Source organism: Typopeltis vanoorti, chromosome 12, assembly GCF_054136105.1.
Source record: "Typopeltis vanoorti isolate ZY-2024b chromosome 12, IOZ_Tvanoo_1.0, whole genome shotgun sequence".
NCBI lineage: Eukaryota > Metazoa > Arthropoda > Arachnida > Uropygi > Thelyphonidae > Typopeltis > Typopeltis vanoorti.
Genome location: NC_143560.1, coordinates 116,670,698 through 116,688,719, shown reverse-complemented (window position 1 = coordinate 116,688,719; position 18,022 = coordinate 116,670,698). Strand labels below are relative to the sequence as shown.

The window sequence follows — 18,022 nt, the reverse complement described above, 5'->3', positions numbered from 1 at the left end:
ACAGATGAAACTAGTAGCGCATACATCTCTCTAAAGCTTACGAAATATAAACATGATATATAAATTATGTCATCAGTGATGCAGCAGCAGGTCTTATTGATACTAAATAAATGATAAAGATTAACTTCTGTTTAATAATATATATTTATTATGTAAGTAAAATAACATTTCATCTGTAATTTATGTATTACTCGTCAGGAATTAAGAATTGAGCTGCCTATTTGCCAAATCGATTACCTTCACAAAACAAAAAAAAGTAGAGAAAATTGATAATATACATTATTTTTAAAAATTCCTTTTAAAATTTAAATTCAAATAAACATTAGAATGTAGTATTACAGGCGTAGCTTTTATCTAACGACATATAAAATAGCATATCCTTGGAATAATCGTTAACATTTTTCGCATAACTTAAGGTAATCGATTTGGCAAGTGAAAATAACTCAGTAACACGTTAAGCGCCGCGTCGGTCATTGGTGACAAACGATATAAAATGTAATAAATACCATTCTGATATTAAAAATTAACGCAAAGTGGCGCAATTTTTAATTATTTTTTTTAAAATTATTCCTGACACCTCCAAGGAGTCTGAAGACTCATCGCGGGAGGACACCTACAACTGTCTCAACCACTACTACGAATCATCTCCATCAACCGCCCACCTCCACCACTACCACAACTAGTGTGTTTTGTCTGTAAATTGCGTGTTCTGAAGGGCCGATTTGTCTGCATGCAGGATGAAAAATCCGAGTTTCCGGTAGAAAAAACCCTGCTACCTCCGTATGAGATCGGCTAACTCACCTTCGATTGAAATCGACCAGATAAAGATTCCTCCCATCGCGACGTTAAGTCTAAGGAAATTTATTTTAAATATAAAAAGTTAAGCATCGATCAAGTGCTTTGGCACTAAAATTTTTAAAAAAATTCAGAAAGTGGAGTTAATCATTTTGGCCTGTGAACCGCTCAATTAATAAAAGAATATCTTTAATTTTATTTTAGTGTGCTTTAGCCAAGTAAAACTATTATGAGATTGTGCACTGTAATATATTGGAAAAACTTGTGAGATTGATCTTTATAAAAAAAAAAAAAAAAATTTATTCTTTTGCTTATGTTAAAAACTGCATCTTTAAATTGCATGGCTGTATATGGCAGCTAGAATTACACTTAGAGGGAAATAAAAAAAAAAAACATCCACGCTATCAACAGGGTAGAAAAATTTACGTAAAAATTCTGTCACTGATTTTTACATCCATTCAATCTTATGACTTACAACAATCACTCTTACAATATTATTTCATTATTTGAAAAGGTTCTACCTTTTCAAATAATCAAATGTTTCTGAAAATTTTGGTTGGCAGGTGAAAAAAAAAAAAAAATTAACATCAAAGATTTGGCAATTTTGGCACACACACTTAAAAAGGTTGCCCACTCCTAGTAACTAGGAGTTTGAGAGTGCTAGAGATAGTAAATGCATCAGAGAATTTGTCCATAACTAATATGACCACATTGTCACAAAATGATCAATTGATCATATTGTCCTGACCTAGGAGGTAGCTAAATATGTGGAATTTTGTTATGAGGAAGATATATGTGCAATTACAGGGCTTGTAGATATGAAAACCTTAGATTGCTTGGATCAGTGCTATGGCATGTGAAACTACAAGGGCTAGATGTTGGCAGTGCATGGGAAGTGGTAAAGGAGTGTTTGAGGGAAATAATAGCAGACTGCATATCTCAAGTCAGGAGAATAAATCAAGTGAGAGGTATATGGATAAATAACAAATTAAGCGAGAGCAAAAAAAAAAAAAAAAAAAACGTGGAGGGAATTCAAGAAGAAAGATGACTAGCAGTACAAAGCATAGGCCAGAAACGTAACCATGTGGTAAGAAAGGCAAAAGCAGACTATGAAAGGAACTTAATAGTACAAGCCAAAGATAATCCCAGAGTTCTTTCAGTATAAATAAAAGAAAGAATGTTTATAGCAGAATAATTTTAATGAATGCCAATGTTAGAGAGGTAACTGAATTACACAGAAAATGAGGTAAATGAACTGGAGGTACATAGCATGTTACACATCCTTGATGTGAATACAACTACAGGATCAGATGGTATACCAACTCAAATTTTATGAGAAGGTACTGGGAATTAGCAGTACCTTTGCCCATGTTTAATTTTAAGTCTCAGTTCTGGGTTAGTACCAAAGGGAAAAAGAGTTTCATTGCATAAAAAAGGCTCTAAGACTTAATGTAGAAAATAATCAACTGATCAGATATAAGGAGTCATTATCAATGTACTAGAGAAGTTGTCAAAAGCAAAATACAGGAATGGATAAACAGAAATAGGATATTATATATGGAATAACATAGTTTAGTGAAGGGTAGGTCATGCCTCAGGAACTTGGTCATGTTTTATAATACAGTGACAGCTGAGATGAATAAAGGTAATGGGCTTACAGTGATACTGCTGGACTCTGCAAAAGCTTTTGACAGGATACATGAAATTCTAGTCAATAAATTGCAGCACATGGGGGATGGATATAAAATTGAAGTGGATAAGAGTGCAGTTGATAGATATCAGAGTAGTTTATTCAGGAATGGAGTCCAATAGAAAGCCCATGACAAGCAGCATGCCACAGGGCTGTTCTTTGGCTGCTAAAACCAATTTTAAACCAGTGCTCAAACCAATTTTAACTTATGGATCTGAAAGCTGGGTTAAAAATAGAACACTTGATCAAATGGAGGCCACAAGATGTAAGAGGTCTGAGAAAGATTAGGGTGGCATCAATGACAGGATCATATTAAAAAGTGTTCTTTCTTAATATCCTCTTGACGTTGTTAGAATTCAGGAATGTGCTACAGCAAATGTCATGTGGTATGGTTGCATCCACTAATGGAAGAGGGAAAGACTAGCAAAACAAGTGCTTTTGCCAGAATGGCAGGAAAAAGACTAGAGGAAGACCAAGTAGGCAGATTGATACAATTCAGATGCGACTCAGAATACTGGATTAACAGATAACAGATTCATCTGGAGGAAAACTGTTGATAGGACGTTAGTAATGGGCTAACTTTTTCATGTAATACTATCATAATGCCCTGTATAATAACCCTTGAGTGTATAAGGAACTTAATGATTGTATTGTGAGTGGGCGCTTATATTATCAAATCCTTAGATTTTATAAGTTTTTTAAGTCACTTCAGGCATTCCATAAGCAGGATGATGACATTAACTATGAAAACAAAAATCATTACTACCTGAAGATATTTGCGAAATCCATGCCACAGAGTGAGATTCAAATACATGGCCTCCAAGTTGGATTGTAGAGGTGCTATCTACATCATCATCCACTAAACCAGTATTACACAGGTACACAATACATTTTTTTTCATTAATAAAATAATGTAAAAAAATTTAATACACATTAAGTATTTTATTTTACAATTTATAATTTTACACAGTAGTGATGATTTAACCAATGTGAAGAATTTAATAATGGCCTTTTCATACATCACAGCAATTTTTGTTTCAGTATCAGCGGCTGCACAGAACGAGTTTTCTTTCAACTTTTTTCATTTAATATATCTATAACAATTTTGCACATTTAATATTATTTGCTTTTTAACATGCTGTACAATGAATTACATACCTGTTTTCACTATGCTTTTAATCTGTTTGAGGTATTAGTTGACATTTATGGTTATATGAAATTTCTCAATCCTATTTAAGATAATCATGAATATTTTCATTGCTTGCTTGATATTTCAATGTTTATGGCATATAAATGAATGGAATATGCATCCCCCAGATCTAAATATACTTATCCCTACCCAAGAACAAATTCAAACATTAATATATTAAAACTGGAATTATTGTTCTTTACTGAATTTTAACAAATAATACTTTAGCCTAATAAGTCATGAATTTTCTTCTCATTGCTTTCTATTACTAAATTAATATACCCACATCACACAAACCATGTTTCACAGACTATCTGACAAGTTCCATTTAAAGTGCATTAAAACTAAATTCTACTTTAATCAGCCATATTATGAACCATGTAGTCATTTGTGTTACATTTTGTATTCATGCATTATAAGTACTTACTGACAAGCATCACACGGTATTCTAAATATTGCACTATTATATGCAGGTCAATAGTTAGCTGTCTTCAAAAAGAATTTTATTTTTCACATCTCAGCAGATTTCTAAACAATTTCCAGCTAAATTAACAAATGATGGAGAACGAAACAAGATTAATGTATCTCAAAACTGAGCTGATGAATATTACAGGAATAATGATTTTTCAGCAAAAAAAAGGTGCACCAACAATCAAAAAGACATGAGAATACAACTTGCTAACCAAATAAGTTTAAACATGTATTAACTCGGATCATGTAAGACAGCAGAAAATGCAGTGTATGGCTTTAGCTTGAATTCAACGGCTATTTTAATATTTTACATTTGAAAGTTCTTTCAGTTCTTTATATCTTAACAAGCTTAGAAGATGCAAGTTTTTTATGACATAGAAAGGGTATATTATTAATAAATTTACAAACATGCTATCCAAAATAAGAATATATTTTACTGACAAAAATGTTAATTTGAAATCATATATATATATATATATATATATATATATATATAGACAATATCATTACTTGATTTGTCATTTTACTTATGATCATTATAAATTTCTCTAAATAAAAATTATTATATTAAAACATTAAGTTTAATAAAAACCTTACAATATACACAGATAAAATAAAGGGCTCATAATTTCAAATTAAACAGCAATAACTACTGCTGCTCATGACTTCATTCATAATAATTACATACTCATACATCTTCTCTATGCAATGTACTGACCTACTGTGGACGGACTATTTACACAATACTGATGTAGCATTTTAAATACATTTATCATACTGTCACAAGACAGCTTAAAGTAATGAAAATGATGATGTGATGATAATGATTACATTAGTTATCAAACACTGAAAAGATAATAATTTTAAATTTTTCAACATCTATTGCAAAAGTTGAAGGGAATTCTTTGTGAAAAATTTACAAAGTTTTTATTTTTTAAAGTTCATTCAACCATGATATTTAGATTGCTTTGTTAAAAAATATAGTTAAAATATTTTGCTTTTGAAATATTCAACATCACTAAACTCCAACAATCATTTTTTCTGAAGAAGAACCTTTTGTTCCCCATTTTCACTTGTAGTCTCAGAAACACTACTGCTTTTCCTAGTTAGAGTACTGACAGGATTAATTTGAAACTCTGATGATGACTGTTCTATACTTTGATCAGAAGGGCTACTATCTGAATTGGCAGAAACTGGTTGAGCACATCCGTGTGGTGGTAGCACCTTAAAAAAATTACAAAATTACATAAATCAAACAGTTAAATAAATATCAGTATCTGCAGTATGCAGTTCAAATTGTTCCAATCACAAAATTTACAGCACAGTACTATATATATATTACTTACACAGTCTGTGACATTTTTTGTATGTATGTAATTCTGAATTTAAGAGATATTTAAGTTAAGATTTCTGTTTGTCAAAGAATATGCAAGTAGAAATCCAAAATCTCAATTCTATAAGTATTTATACAGGGTGGCCATAATTAAAGAGATGTTCAGAGCCCTATTATGAAAAATCTAGAAGAAATTTGACTGAACTTGGTGTAAGTACACTCAGGAACGTGGGGTTTTGATTTACAGAAAAAAACAACAAAATGTCTTGGAGCAGAGCTACGGCAACCAAGAGGTCCCCAGGTGGAAGACAGGAGAATGGCCATCAGAAATGGTGGTTAGCTACAATTACCCAATAAGCAGTCCTGGACTAAAGTGGATGTCTGGAGAACCTAAGATGGCAGCCCCAGCTGACAAATTCTTATACTCGCAAATTTCACGAGAATAAAAACCAGACAGCCCAAACAGATAATGAAATGGAATCGAAAAAAAGGTCCATGAACTGGATACAGATTGGAACAGTAAACATAAAAGATCACAAGATCGAAGAAATACCAAAAGCCCTAACAGAAATGAAAATAGAAATAGCAGTAAATCAGAAACAAAGAAAAAATCAAAAGGCCTCGCAGAACTTCAGGACTACAGTTTAATATACAGCAGAGTATCCAACGGAAAAAAAGCAGGAAAGATAAGCTAAGAGGTCAGATGGGAATCTTGAATGGCAAAATCCATATTGGTGGGTGATCTATTAGTGAGCCTGTAAGTAGTGGAGACACTGGCTATTGTTGACTTTCTCCATTACTTTGGAGAGGACAAAAGTGATGACAATTGGTTGGTAGTTTGATGGTAGACTTTTATCTCTCTTCTTTAGAAAATATTGGATATGGGATTGCTTACATGCATTGGGATAAGTACCAGTTATGTATAATAGATTGTAGAGACAATGCAGGTCAGGTGTTAGCTCTGGAACACAATGTTAGAAAACAAATGGAAAGATGTCATCAAGACCAAAATACTTTTTAGTGTTTATGTTATTTAGTAGCAATGTCTTTTGATAAAAAAGAATACTACATCAGGAATACATTGCTTGGTTTCCAGTATGGTAAGAGGTGATTTTCCTTGGTCATCTATGCAGGAATTCAAGGTAAGGGTCAGCTTTATCTTTGGATGAAGTAACAGCGGTACCATCAGGATGAGAGAGGTGGAAGTATAGGTGAGCAGAAGATGCAATGGACCAGAAGGAACAGCTTCCATTTGGAAAGGATGCAAGTTTTCTGCTGATGGCTTGTATGAAGGCAAATTAAGATCTGCTGATGACTCTTTTGCAATTGTTGTGTGCTGTGGTATAGGCAGAGTATGAAGCCAGAATAGCCACCTGGAGTAAGATGCATTTTTTTTTTTGACTGTTTTTATACACTTATTATTGATTTCTGTGACTTGTTCAGTGCAGATGTGTTAGCATTGGATTACCAAAAACAAGAGACAGATTAAAAAAAGGAGGAATAAAAATTTTATAGGACATCTCAATTGGCACCTTTGTAAAGCCAGAGAATGCAAGGCTGGCAGTGGTTTGAGGAAGTACATTCAGTGAGAGAGAGAGAGAGAGAGATCTGCACAAGAATGTTATCTGAGTTACCAAGAGGAGAGGTGACCTCTAGTTCATACAGTAATGATGTATACTAGTGCACTGGTGTTGTTAGATGCATATATTGTGTTCTGAAAAACTTTTCCTTTTATATTATGTTAATTAGCATATTAACATATCAATGTATCAATATATTAATACATAATATATTTTGTATATAAATCTTTGTATTTAATAAATATATTCAATTGTGTCACATTAGAAAACATCACTCAAATTACAGTAGAGAAACTAATTTATGTTGTAAATCAGCAGTTAGAATTGAAGAAAATATGGGAAGAAGGATTGAAGTAAAATCAGGAATAAGATAAGGATGCACATTATGTTCACTCTTATGCATAGTCTATATGGATTGCATTATGAAAGAGAGTGGCATTAAACATGATATTAAAAGCTGAGATTTCAAAACTCTTTGCTTTATGCAGATAACGTACTCCTGAACACATCCAGTGCAATTCTCCAACATTCTCTAACTAAATTGTCATAGCTATAAAAAATTTGGCATGAAAATACCAAAATTCAGTTACATTCTCAATGGAGAATCTAGAGAACAAGTAAAATATTTAAGCTTTTTAGGTACAGTTTTAATGAAGATGGAAAATTATATTTGGAAATAGACAACAGAATTAGTAAAGCTGGTATGGTAGGAAGTCAGCTGAATAAATTTATATGGAATAAGAAAGAAATTAGTCAAAACACTAAATTAGCTGTATACAACAGTGTTCAAACTAATTTTAACTTATGGATCTGAGAGTTGGGTAAGAAATAAAACACTTGACTGAAGACTAGAGACTGTGGATATGAGTCCTGAGAAAGATTAGGGACGTGAACAGATGGTATCAATGGCAGTATCATATTAAAAATGAGGATATTAGGAAAGAACTTGACATTGTTAGCAGAGCTAATTTCAGGTGGTATGGTCATTTAAAGAGAATGGAAGAAGAAACATTAGCAAAACAAGTGTTCTCTGTTGGGTTGGCAGGAAAAATACCATGAGGAAAACCAAGATATAGGTGGATTGATACTGTAAAAAGTGCCTTAGAAGACAGAAATATAAGATCTGATAATGTTGGAGTCTTGAGAGGTAACAGATTGATTTGGAGGAAAATTCTAGATAGGAAGTTAGTGATGATGAAGTTTATCATGTGTATACCCCTTGAGAGCATGTCAGGAATTTGATAATGATTAATGAATATGTTTTGGCCTGAGATTGATAGCCCAGTTTTCACTAATGTCCAAAGCAGACATCCTATCAGGTAATGGGTATAATGGATATAGCACTTTTAAGAGGATAGATAAGATGGGAGGTGTCCTACTCATGATATCAAATTGATCTGAGCCTGGTTAGGTAGAAAGCCATGACTGCAATATCAGTAACAATTCTCCATACGACGATGAATCTAAAAGTACGTGAGTAGTCTGAAAAGTTCTCGGCTTCAACCATAAATGGCAACACTATCAGCAAGATTTTTTTTTTTTTCCCCTAAGTTGGTACATTGTCATAAGCATCAATGTGAAATTGCAAGTCATTCTATTGATGACTTGCAATTTCCTTGAAATGGATAAAATTCATTTGAAGTTTATAAAAGTTTATGGGCATTCTTCTGCTTCGTTTTCAACAATTAAGAAATGGGCTGCCGAGTTTAAACATGGCGGTACCAGCCTTGAAGATGATTCATATGAAGAACGTCCAAAAAGTGTAACAGCAACAGAAATCATTGATCAGAGCATGATATGGTATTGGATGACCAGCGAGTCAAAGTGTGTGAAATTGCTGAGACTATAGGCATTTCAAAAGAACGTGTAGGATACATTTTGCATGAAGAATTGCAAATGAAAAAACTATGCGCAAGATGGAAGTAGAATTTAATAAGTAGTTAGCCCTTTTAGATCTTTTAATTCTTTGCCAATCAGTTGGCAACCTACATTCCTCAGTCTATAGGAAGAAGACTCATACAGGCCATTATATCCATGCTGAATCTCATCACCATCTCAGTCAAAAGGCAGGAACTATTAAAACACTGGTTCATCTGGCCCACTCCTTTTGTTCTTCAGATGATCTATTACAGAAAGAATTGCAATACATTATTTCCTTCTTTTTATCTAAAGGATATAAGATTTTCTTCATCAAAAGAGCTTTGAGTAGTTTTGTTATGTCTTCCTCTTCAAATATAGAAGAAATAACGCATATTCTTATCCCTTAATTATTTTTATTAAGTAAATATTTTTGTTGCCTTTCGACCAGGCAGAAAAATCTCCACCTTTCTCACTTCTCCAAAGGACAAGCTTCCACATCTCAGTTATCCAGGTGTCTACCAGATTCCTTGCTCTTGTGGATTATCTTATTTCGGACAAACAGGAAGATTTGCCTTTATTCGGCTAGAAGAACATTGGTCTTATATTCACTACCTTGAACCTGAACAGTCTGGACTTGAGGAACATGCCATCAACACTAGACACAGAGTTCATTTGGAACAAGACAAGAAGTCATTTCCTCATGGAACAGCTTTATAAAGAAACATGTGAAACTTTACTTCGCTCTGCTAACTTAAACAGATCCGATGGTTTGCGTCTATCCCCTTTGTGGGAGATAGTATTTTATAAATCAGCTAATCTTTCCTAACCTTTTTAAACTGTATATATGTATTTCCTCTTTTTTTTTTTTTTTAAATAAATTAGGAAATTTATTGATCTTTTTTAGTTATCTTACATTAGCTACTTATGTGGTGCATTTTGGAAATATCAGTTATTGTTTAATTAGCTTTTTACATGCACTGAAGATGACTGAGACACTCAGGTGAAAATTCTACTAATAATATTTTACGTGAGTTAATTCCATTATTATAATTTTAATTATTATGTCTACTCATGGTATTTCCTTACTGAAACAAATGTCTGATGTTTTGCCACACGGATGACCATGTCGTCCGCGTGGCAAAACATCAGACATTTGTTCTGCAAAAAGTTAGGAGAGCATTGTCGTGGTGCAACATCCATCTGGTTTTCCCACAATTCAGGCCTCTTCCTGCACAAGCATCCCTCAAATGCGCACACTTCCTGGTACAACTCTTTGTTTACCATCTGACCATGTGGCACAAACTCATAATGGACAATGTCTCATCATCATCATCATCATCATCAAATTCCTGTCATGTACCCTCAAGGGGTGTACAGGATATGACAGTACTACATGAAAAAATTACATCATTACTAACTTCCTATCTACAATTTTCCTCCAAATCAGTCTGTTACTTGTCAAGACTCCAACATTATCAGATCTTATATTTCTATCGTCTAAGGCACTTTGTACCGTATCAATCCACCTATATCTTGGTCTTCCTCTGGGTCGTTTTCCTGCCAACCTGGCAGAGAACACTTGTTTTGCTAATCTTTCCTCTCCCATTCTATTTAAGTGACCATACCATCTGAGATTAGCTCTGCTAACACATTCCTGGATACTGACAATGTCAAGTTCTTTCCTAATATCCTCATTTTTAATATGATATTGCCATTGATGCCATCTGTTCACGCCTCTAATCTTTCTCAGGACTCTCATATCTGCGGTCTCTAGTCTTTGGTCAAGTGTTTTACTTCTGACCCAGCTCTCATATCCATAAGTTAAAATTGGTTTGAACACAGTCTTGTATACAGCTAATTTAGTGTTCCGACTAATTTCTTTCTTATTCCATATGAATTTATTCAATTGACTTCCCACCATACCAGCTTTGCTGATTCTGTTGTCTATTTCTATATTTAGTTTACCATCTTCAGTAAAAATTGTGCCTAAGTAGCTGAAATGTTTTACTTGTTCCACAGGTTCTCCATTCACAACACAGTTGACATTTTCAATGATTCTGCCTATTTTCATTGTCTTTGTCTTTTTATTGCTGACCTTCATACCATATCTATTACAACAGCTATTCAATTTAGTCAGAGAATCTTGCAGACTTGTAGCGGATTTATTTAGAAGTATAACATCATCCACATAAAGCAAAGAGCTGACATTAACATCTCCAATTTTGATATCAGGTTTAATACCACATTCCTTCATAATGTGATCCATATAGATAATGAATAACAGAGGGGATAATGTACATCCTTGTCTCACACCAGATTTAACATTAAACCATCTTCCTGTACTTCCTTCAATTCTAACTGCTGACTCACAACTCAAATAAAGACTAAGTACTGCTTGATATAATGTCCCATTGACACCATATAACTGCAGCGTATTGAATAGCTTCTCTCTTGGCACCTTGTCATATGCCTTTTCCAAATCGACAAAACTTAAATACAGATCTTTGTTATATTCCCATGCTTTCTCGACTATTTGTCGTATAGTGAAGATCTGACCCTGACAGCCTCTATTTGGCCTGAATCCAGCTTGTTCTTCACCAAGCTTTTCTTCCACAATTCTTCTCAACCGTTTCTCAAGTATACTTGCATAGATCTTGCCAGGAACACTCAGTAGGGAAATACCTCTGTAATTCTCACATGCAGTTTTATTTCCCTTTTTATATATGGGTACTATGAGAGCGCTACTCCAATCATCGGGAATTCGTCCCTCTGTCCAGGCTTTCTGAACTATGCAGTGCAGCCACTGTAAGACTCTTATACCACCATACTTCAGCATTTCTGGTCGAATATCATCTACTCCTGCTGCCTTTCCACATTTCAAGCCTTTGATGGCTTTTTCTACTTCAAGTATGGATATGTATTCCTGACTGCATGCCTGGTCAGTGTTTTTTTATCACTGTGCTGTCATCACTGCTTGTTTCATTTAGCAGTTTTTGAAAGTAATTACTCCATACTTCAAGGATATCTTTTTCTCCTGTTTTCATTTCACCTTTATCATCTCTAATTCCTTTTACAGCACTCTTTCCTCCATTCCTAAGCTTCTTCAACAACCTCCAGAATATTTTGCCACCTTCTTGATATTTATTTTCTATATTCTTGCCAAAGTCCTCCCATGACTTTTGTTTAGCTAGTTTTACACACTGTTTAGCTTTCTTACATTTGTCTCTGTATTCTGTAAGAGTAAAAGCTGACTTATTTGCCAGGAACTTTTGATATGCTTTCTTCTTTTCCTTCACTGCCTCTTTAACTTCCTGTGTCCACCAGGGAGTTCTGATTTTTTTATCCTTGCACACAACCTCACCACATGCCTCTCTGGCAGAATCAATCAATGTTTCCTTCAGAGTTTGCCACTGAATCTCCAAGGTTTGATTCCTGTTCTCAAACTCTTTCATTTTCTTTTCAATAATATTTCTGTATTTTAGTCTACAGTTCACATCTGAGAGCTGCTCAACTTTTATTCGCTTTAAAACTTTCTTACATGTTATTCTTTTCAATATGAAATTCAATTTTATCCTGCTCAAGACTAAATAGTGATTACTTCCAATTTCAAATCCTCTGTACACTCTGGTGTCCTGCACCAGGGAGAAAATATCACTATCAACAATAACATAGTCAATGAGACTTTTCTTATTCCTAGCCTCTTCTCTCCATGTGAATTTGTGCACATTTTTATGTTGGAACATGGTGTTAGTAATAACCAGTCCATGTCCTGAGCAGAAATCCAACAGATATTTGCCATTGTTATTAGCTTTGCTCTTTTCTCCAAATTTTCCCAAAATATTTTTGTATGTCTCACAATCATTTCCTACTCTACTATTTAGATCCCCAACAAGGACCAACTTTTCCTTTTTCATTGTGTCAGTTGCTTTTTCTAAAGCCTCAAAAAATTCCTCCACTTCTACCTTAGTAGAACCTTCTGTGGGACCATAGGCACAAATAAGTCTCATTGTCCAGTTCCCCATTCTCATATTTGCCCACATTACTCTACTTGAGACTGACTGCCATTCAAGAAGATTAGCCTCGTATTTTGTGTTGAATACTATGGCTACTCCTTCTTTTCCTTGATTGTCATTGCCTGAATATAACATTTTGTATTTATTGCTCAGAAAGATCTCACCAGTTTTGGTCTTTTTTGTTTCAGTCACCCCTATTATGTCGATCTGGTACTTATCTAATTCCTCAGCTAGCTCCATTTCTTTGCCATTCAGGCTTCTTACGTTGATAGTACCGATCTTTAACTCTGGTGATGTTGAGTTGGGGTTTGTTTTCAGATTTGTTCCAGTAGCTGACTTTTCGCTGTTCGCCCTGGTTCCCTGGCGAAAACAACGGGGGCCTTGTTTAACCGGGCGACGCCCCAGCCGGCATGAAATTTTGTCATGTTGTACCATCATTTTTTATTTTGGTTTAACCAATAAGAATACAATTTGGTCGGCTAAATCCCAAATTGCCAGCCCATCCTCATTCGTTCAGTATCAAAGTAGATACCCAACAGGGTGCACCACGAGAAGGTGAGGATTGGACATTAGGTCAGAAGCCCTGGTCGGTTCTCCGCATTCCTTTAAAGGCTATGTGGAGGTCTCCTCTCAGTTATACAGCTTTGACCCTTAAGCACCCCTGGACAATGTCTTTCCAAACAAAAAACACAACCAACATCACCATGATCTTTGACTGATTCATCCATTGACGCTTAAACCACTCATAGCACTACGTTCAACTCATACAGTCCTCCCCATATGCTTGGTTAAGCAACTGGAATGTCTGTATAAAATTTTTACCAAGTTTAAAGCAAATTTTCACACACACACACATTGTTCTTCAAGCTCTTTCATTGCCACTTTGTCACTAATCCGACGAACAGTTTGTGCATGTGCTCATTTCAGTAGATGCAACTCAATAAGTAATGCTTAGTAGTAGAATGGGGCAAATGGTAGTCTGTTGTCAAAACCTGCTGCCAGGTGCGTTCAGTAGCCTCAGATTTCAGTGCCAGTTAGCTTGCAATTTAAAAGTTCAGTCTTTTTTTTTAAACATGCCTCAATCTCAATGCACATGTGTGGTGCAAAGAATAATGTATCTAATTACTGACCATCAGTATTTCTGGAGCAGTGGAGAAGATTTTGAAAAAGCTAATAAGAGCTTGCAATACACAAATCCTTGAATCACAGAAATCAGTTGACAGAGAATTTATACTTCGCAAAGTACATCATGAATTTATTAAGGGATGGTCATGTTTGAGTTACACAAGATGAAGTGATAGACCATGAGGAACTTTTGTCCATTGCTTAGGCTTTTGACAAGACAAACATTGAAAACTGTTAAATGAGTTGCAGGATATGGAAATGGAATATAAACTATTAATTAGGATAAAAGGATGACCGACTGAATGTAGTGTGTGTATGGGAAACATGAGCCTGCAAGATTTAAGGTGATGTGGCATATCCCAGGGACCAGTCCTTGGTCTGTTACTCATTTTTTCACTAATGCTATTGGGAAGGATATGACAGGAAACATACAGCTATTTGCTGATGATGCAAAGACAGGCAATAATCAGGAATGTGACTGACATAAGTACTTGCAGAATGATTTAAATTAGCTGGAACTGTTGACATGTGAAAATGGCCATCTCAGTGAAGGATTATGCTAGAAGAAACGGGAGCATGTTAGATGTTGAAAGTTTTTTCACTTGGTTATACTACAAATTAAATATACCATGAAATTATATTCTTGGTTTAATCCTTTATCCGAGTGGAAGCAAACAAAGATTACACATGAAGTAACTTCGTGACTGGGCTACTTGTACATAGAGGCTAATGACTTCACACCACTTGTTTTAGTATCCCATAATGCAAAGCACATATTCTTATGGACATGTATAATGCTATGCATTGTGGAAAGGGTCACTACCCAGACTGGTTTCGACCTTTATTGAGATTCTTTACTTATATAGTATCTAAAAATCAGCTGAGACCACTCCCAACAAGTGACTGAAGGATTGTCCAACCCAGCAGTGGTGCCACTCAGTAACAGGCTCACCCTACCATTGAGCAGAACTGCTCATATTCCAGGAAAAAGCATTCACTGACAAAGGCCCCAATAGAGGCCATGCCAGAAAACACCAATTCCCAGAGACTCAAATTACTCCCTCAAGGTCAGTGGGAGCCAGAAGATGACACCAAGTGACAATTGACATTTATGTCTTTAGGGGTGAAGCAAGATGCTTTTCATATTCCCCGCTATCTGTTGTGGTTGCAGTGAAGGTAAAATTTATGAGCAGAATGCTCGCCCTGATTGGGCATGGAGATTATGCATCACTAAAGGAGGCCAATATAGCTTTTGGTCTTCTGTATTTGAATATGTCCGTTGGATCGTATGCTGTAGCTTGTTGAACCAAATCGTTGGGATGTGTGGACGTCTTTAGGAAAAACTTGGTGGCTAAGGATCGTAGAAAAGAGAAGATATAGGGAATATTTGTGTCTCTGTGGAGTTGAATGTTTCTAACATACCACGGAGCATTCAAAATCATTCTCAGGCACTTGTTCTGCACTCGCTGTATTTTGATGATGTTAGCATTAGAGGTGTGGCTCCAGGCCGGAGAGGCATAGGTGATTATAGGACGAATCGTCAACTGGTATAGCTGCAATTTGATTCTGTTGCTGAGCTTGCTATTTCTATTAATTAGCGGATAGATCTGTGCTATGGCTTTAGATGCCTTTGTGCATGCAGACTTGGTGTGTTGATTGAAAGATAGCTTTTTGTCGAGAATTACACCCAGGTAATTTGTTTCTGACTGCCAGGGAATTTTAATATTGAATAGTAACAAATCTCCTACAGGAGACATTGGCCTTTTTGAGAAAAGAACGGCTGAGCTTTTCTGGGGGTTGACTTCCAATCTCCATTTAGAGAACCAACCCTCCAGCTTTAGAATGTTTTCTTGAAGCTTTCTGGTAATGAAAAGGGGTCTGAGAGATCTGGTTAGTATTGCCGTATCGTCTGCATATAGGGCCAAAATGGAAGTCATCGGATTGTGTGGGATGTCTGACATGTATACAGAGAACAGCAATGGAGCCAGCAGAGATCCCTGCGGCACTCCAGCAAAGATGTGGCGCTGGGAGGATGTAGAACCGTTGATTTTTACTTGCATTGATCTATTTTGAAGATATGAGTGGATTAAATGAACCATTTTAGGTGAGATGCCGGCTGAGATAAGCTTGTGCAGGAGTCCAAAATGCCAGATTTTGTCAAATGCTTTGGATAAATCTAGGAAAACAGCACCTGTGCACTGGCGCCAGTTGTAGCTGGTTGTGATGTATTCAACAATTCTGTGGATTTGCTGGGTAGTACTATGGTGTTGCCTAAAACCAAACTGTTCTTTTGGAAGGATGTTTAGGTCATTTATTGAGGTTTGAAGTCGTGAGAGGATGACCTTCTCTGCAACCTTACCCAGATTTGAGATGAGACTGATTGGACGATAATTTTGGGGTAGGTGTGAGTCTTTGCCTGGCTTATGTATGGGAATTACGTCAGCCAGTTTCCAGGTGGAAGGAAAATAGTGAAATCTTAAAATTGCATTTATTATACTGGTCAGGTACACTACTGCCCTCCGGGGCAGAAGTTTAATCACACGATTAGTAATGCCGTCTGGTCCAGGAGCTTTTTTGTTCTTTAAATTTTTAATAATGTCATATATCTCAGCAGGTGATGTTGATGCAATATGGTCAGTGCTGGTGATAGGAAGTTTGAGTGAGTGTCTGACCTTGCTGTGAATCTTATGTATGTGGTCAAAGTCAAGGTTTCCATACGAAGGCCTGCATTGCTCTTCCAAGCTGTGCGCTATAACCTCTGCTTTGTCCACATCTGTGTAAGCAAGGCCCTGATCAGTTAATATTGGGGGAAGGGATCTGCCTTTGTTTTTGGTATTTTTCAGTAATCCCCAGATGGAGTGATCACTAGGTGAAATGGAGGATAACTTTTCATCCCATACATAGTCTCTGTGAGCTTTCAGTGCATCTCTTACTGCCCCATTTAGTCTGTTTAGATTTGTTTTGTCTTGTGGTGCACACGTGTTACGGAATCTCTTTCGAGCTCTGTTTTTATCTCTGATTAAGTTCATGATGTCTTCAGGCAAACGATCTGGCTTGCGGGCAGTTTTGTAGGAGGAAGCTACCTTTATAGCAGAATTAATTTGTTGTGTGAGATTTGTAACTGCAGTTTCTACTTCTTCTTTTGTGCGTATGTGAGGAACAGGTCCAATATGATCCTTGAGTGCGGCTGACAGTCTTTCCCATACAATGTAGGAGTGAGAAGGAGGACACAGGAATTCCTGATTTCCCAGCTGCAGCAGTATTGGATTGTGATCGGATGATAGTTCATCCATAGAAATGATACTGTACTGAAGTTTAATATCCTGCAGGATAGCTATATCCAGGATATCAGCAGTGCCGAACGTACTGAGATGAGTTGGTTCGGTGGGGCCTGCCACAACAGCGTTGCTTGATCCTAAGTAATTGAAAAGGATGCAACCATTCTTGTTTGTGGTTGAACAATTCCAGGCAGGGTGCTTGGAATTCAGATCCCCGGCAATAATGGTGGGCCCTCTGATGCCTAAGATGGCATTTAGATCAGAGTGAAGAAGAGATTTTTGGGGAGGGTTGTAAGCTGAGTAGATTTTTAGTTTGCCAGTGGAGCTGGTGACTACTTCCACTCCTGTGATCTCAAGGTTAGTGGTTGAAGGAATGCTCACAGAGTGGTGCTTAATGTAGTTTTTAATGAAGATGGCAGTGCCACCACCTCTGTAGAGTAGTCTGTCATTTCTGTATAGGTGATAGCCACTTGTTGTAGGGTTGTCTGAGGGTCTTAGATGAGTTTCGCTGATTAGAATAACATCTGGCTGATACCTAGATGTGAAGGCACGGAGTTCCAGGATTTTGTTTTTGAGGCCATTTGCGTTCCAAGCAACTATTTGAAGAGATGCTGGAATGAGTTTGTTACTATTCATTTATGAGAGCTGTGAGGATGACCTGTGTTTCACGAAGAAATCTTTTAGTGGA

The 18,022-nt window shown here is 36.1% G+C and overlaps 1 protein-coding gene across 1 annotated transcript in view; it reads right to left on the bottom strand.

The window, feature by feature from the left end:
- Positions 1 to 3,407: 3,407 nt before the first annotated feature.
- Positions 3,408 to 18,022, bottom strand: part of LOC150101162 (signal peptide peptidase-like 2B) — a 183,884-nt gene continuing 169,269 nt past the window's right edge. The window contains exon 15 of the mRNA XM_090401377.1: positions 3,408 to 5,369. Coding sequence (XP_090257503.1) covers positions 5,178 to 5,369 — 192 coding nt within the window. The 3' untranslated portion in view covers positions 3,408 to 5,177. The remainder of the gene's footprint in view (positions 5,370 to 18,022) is intronic.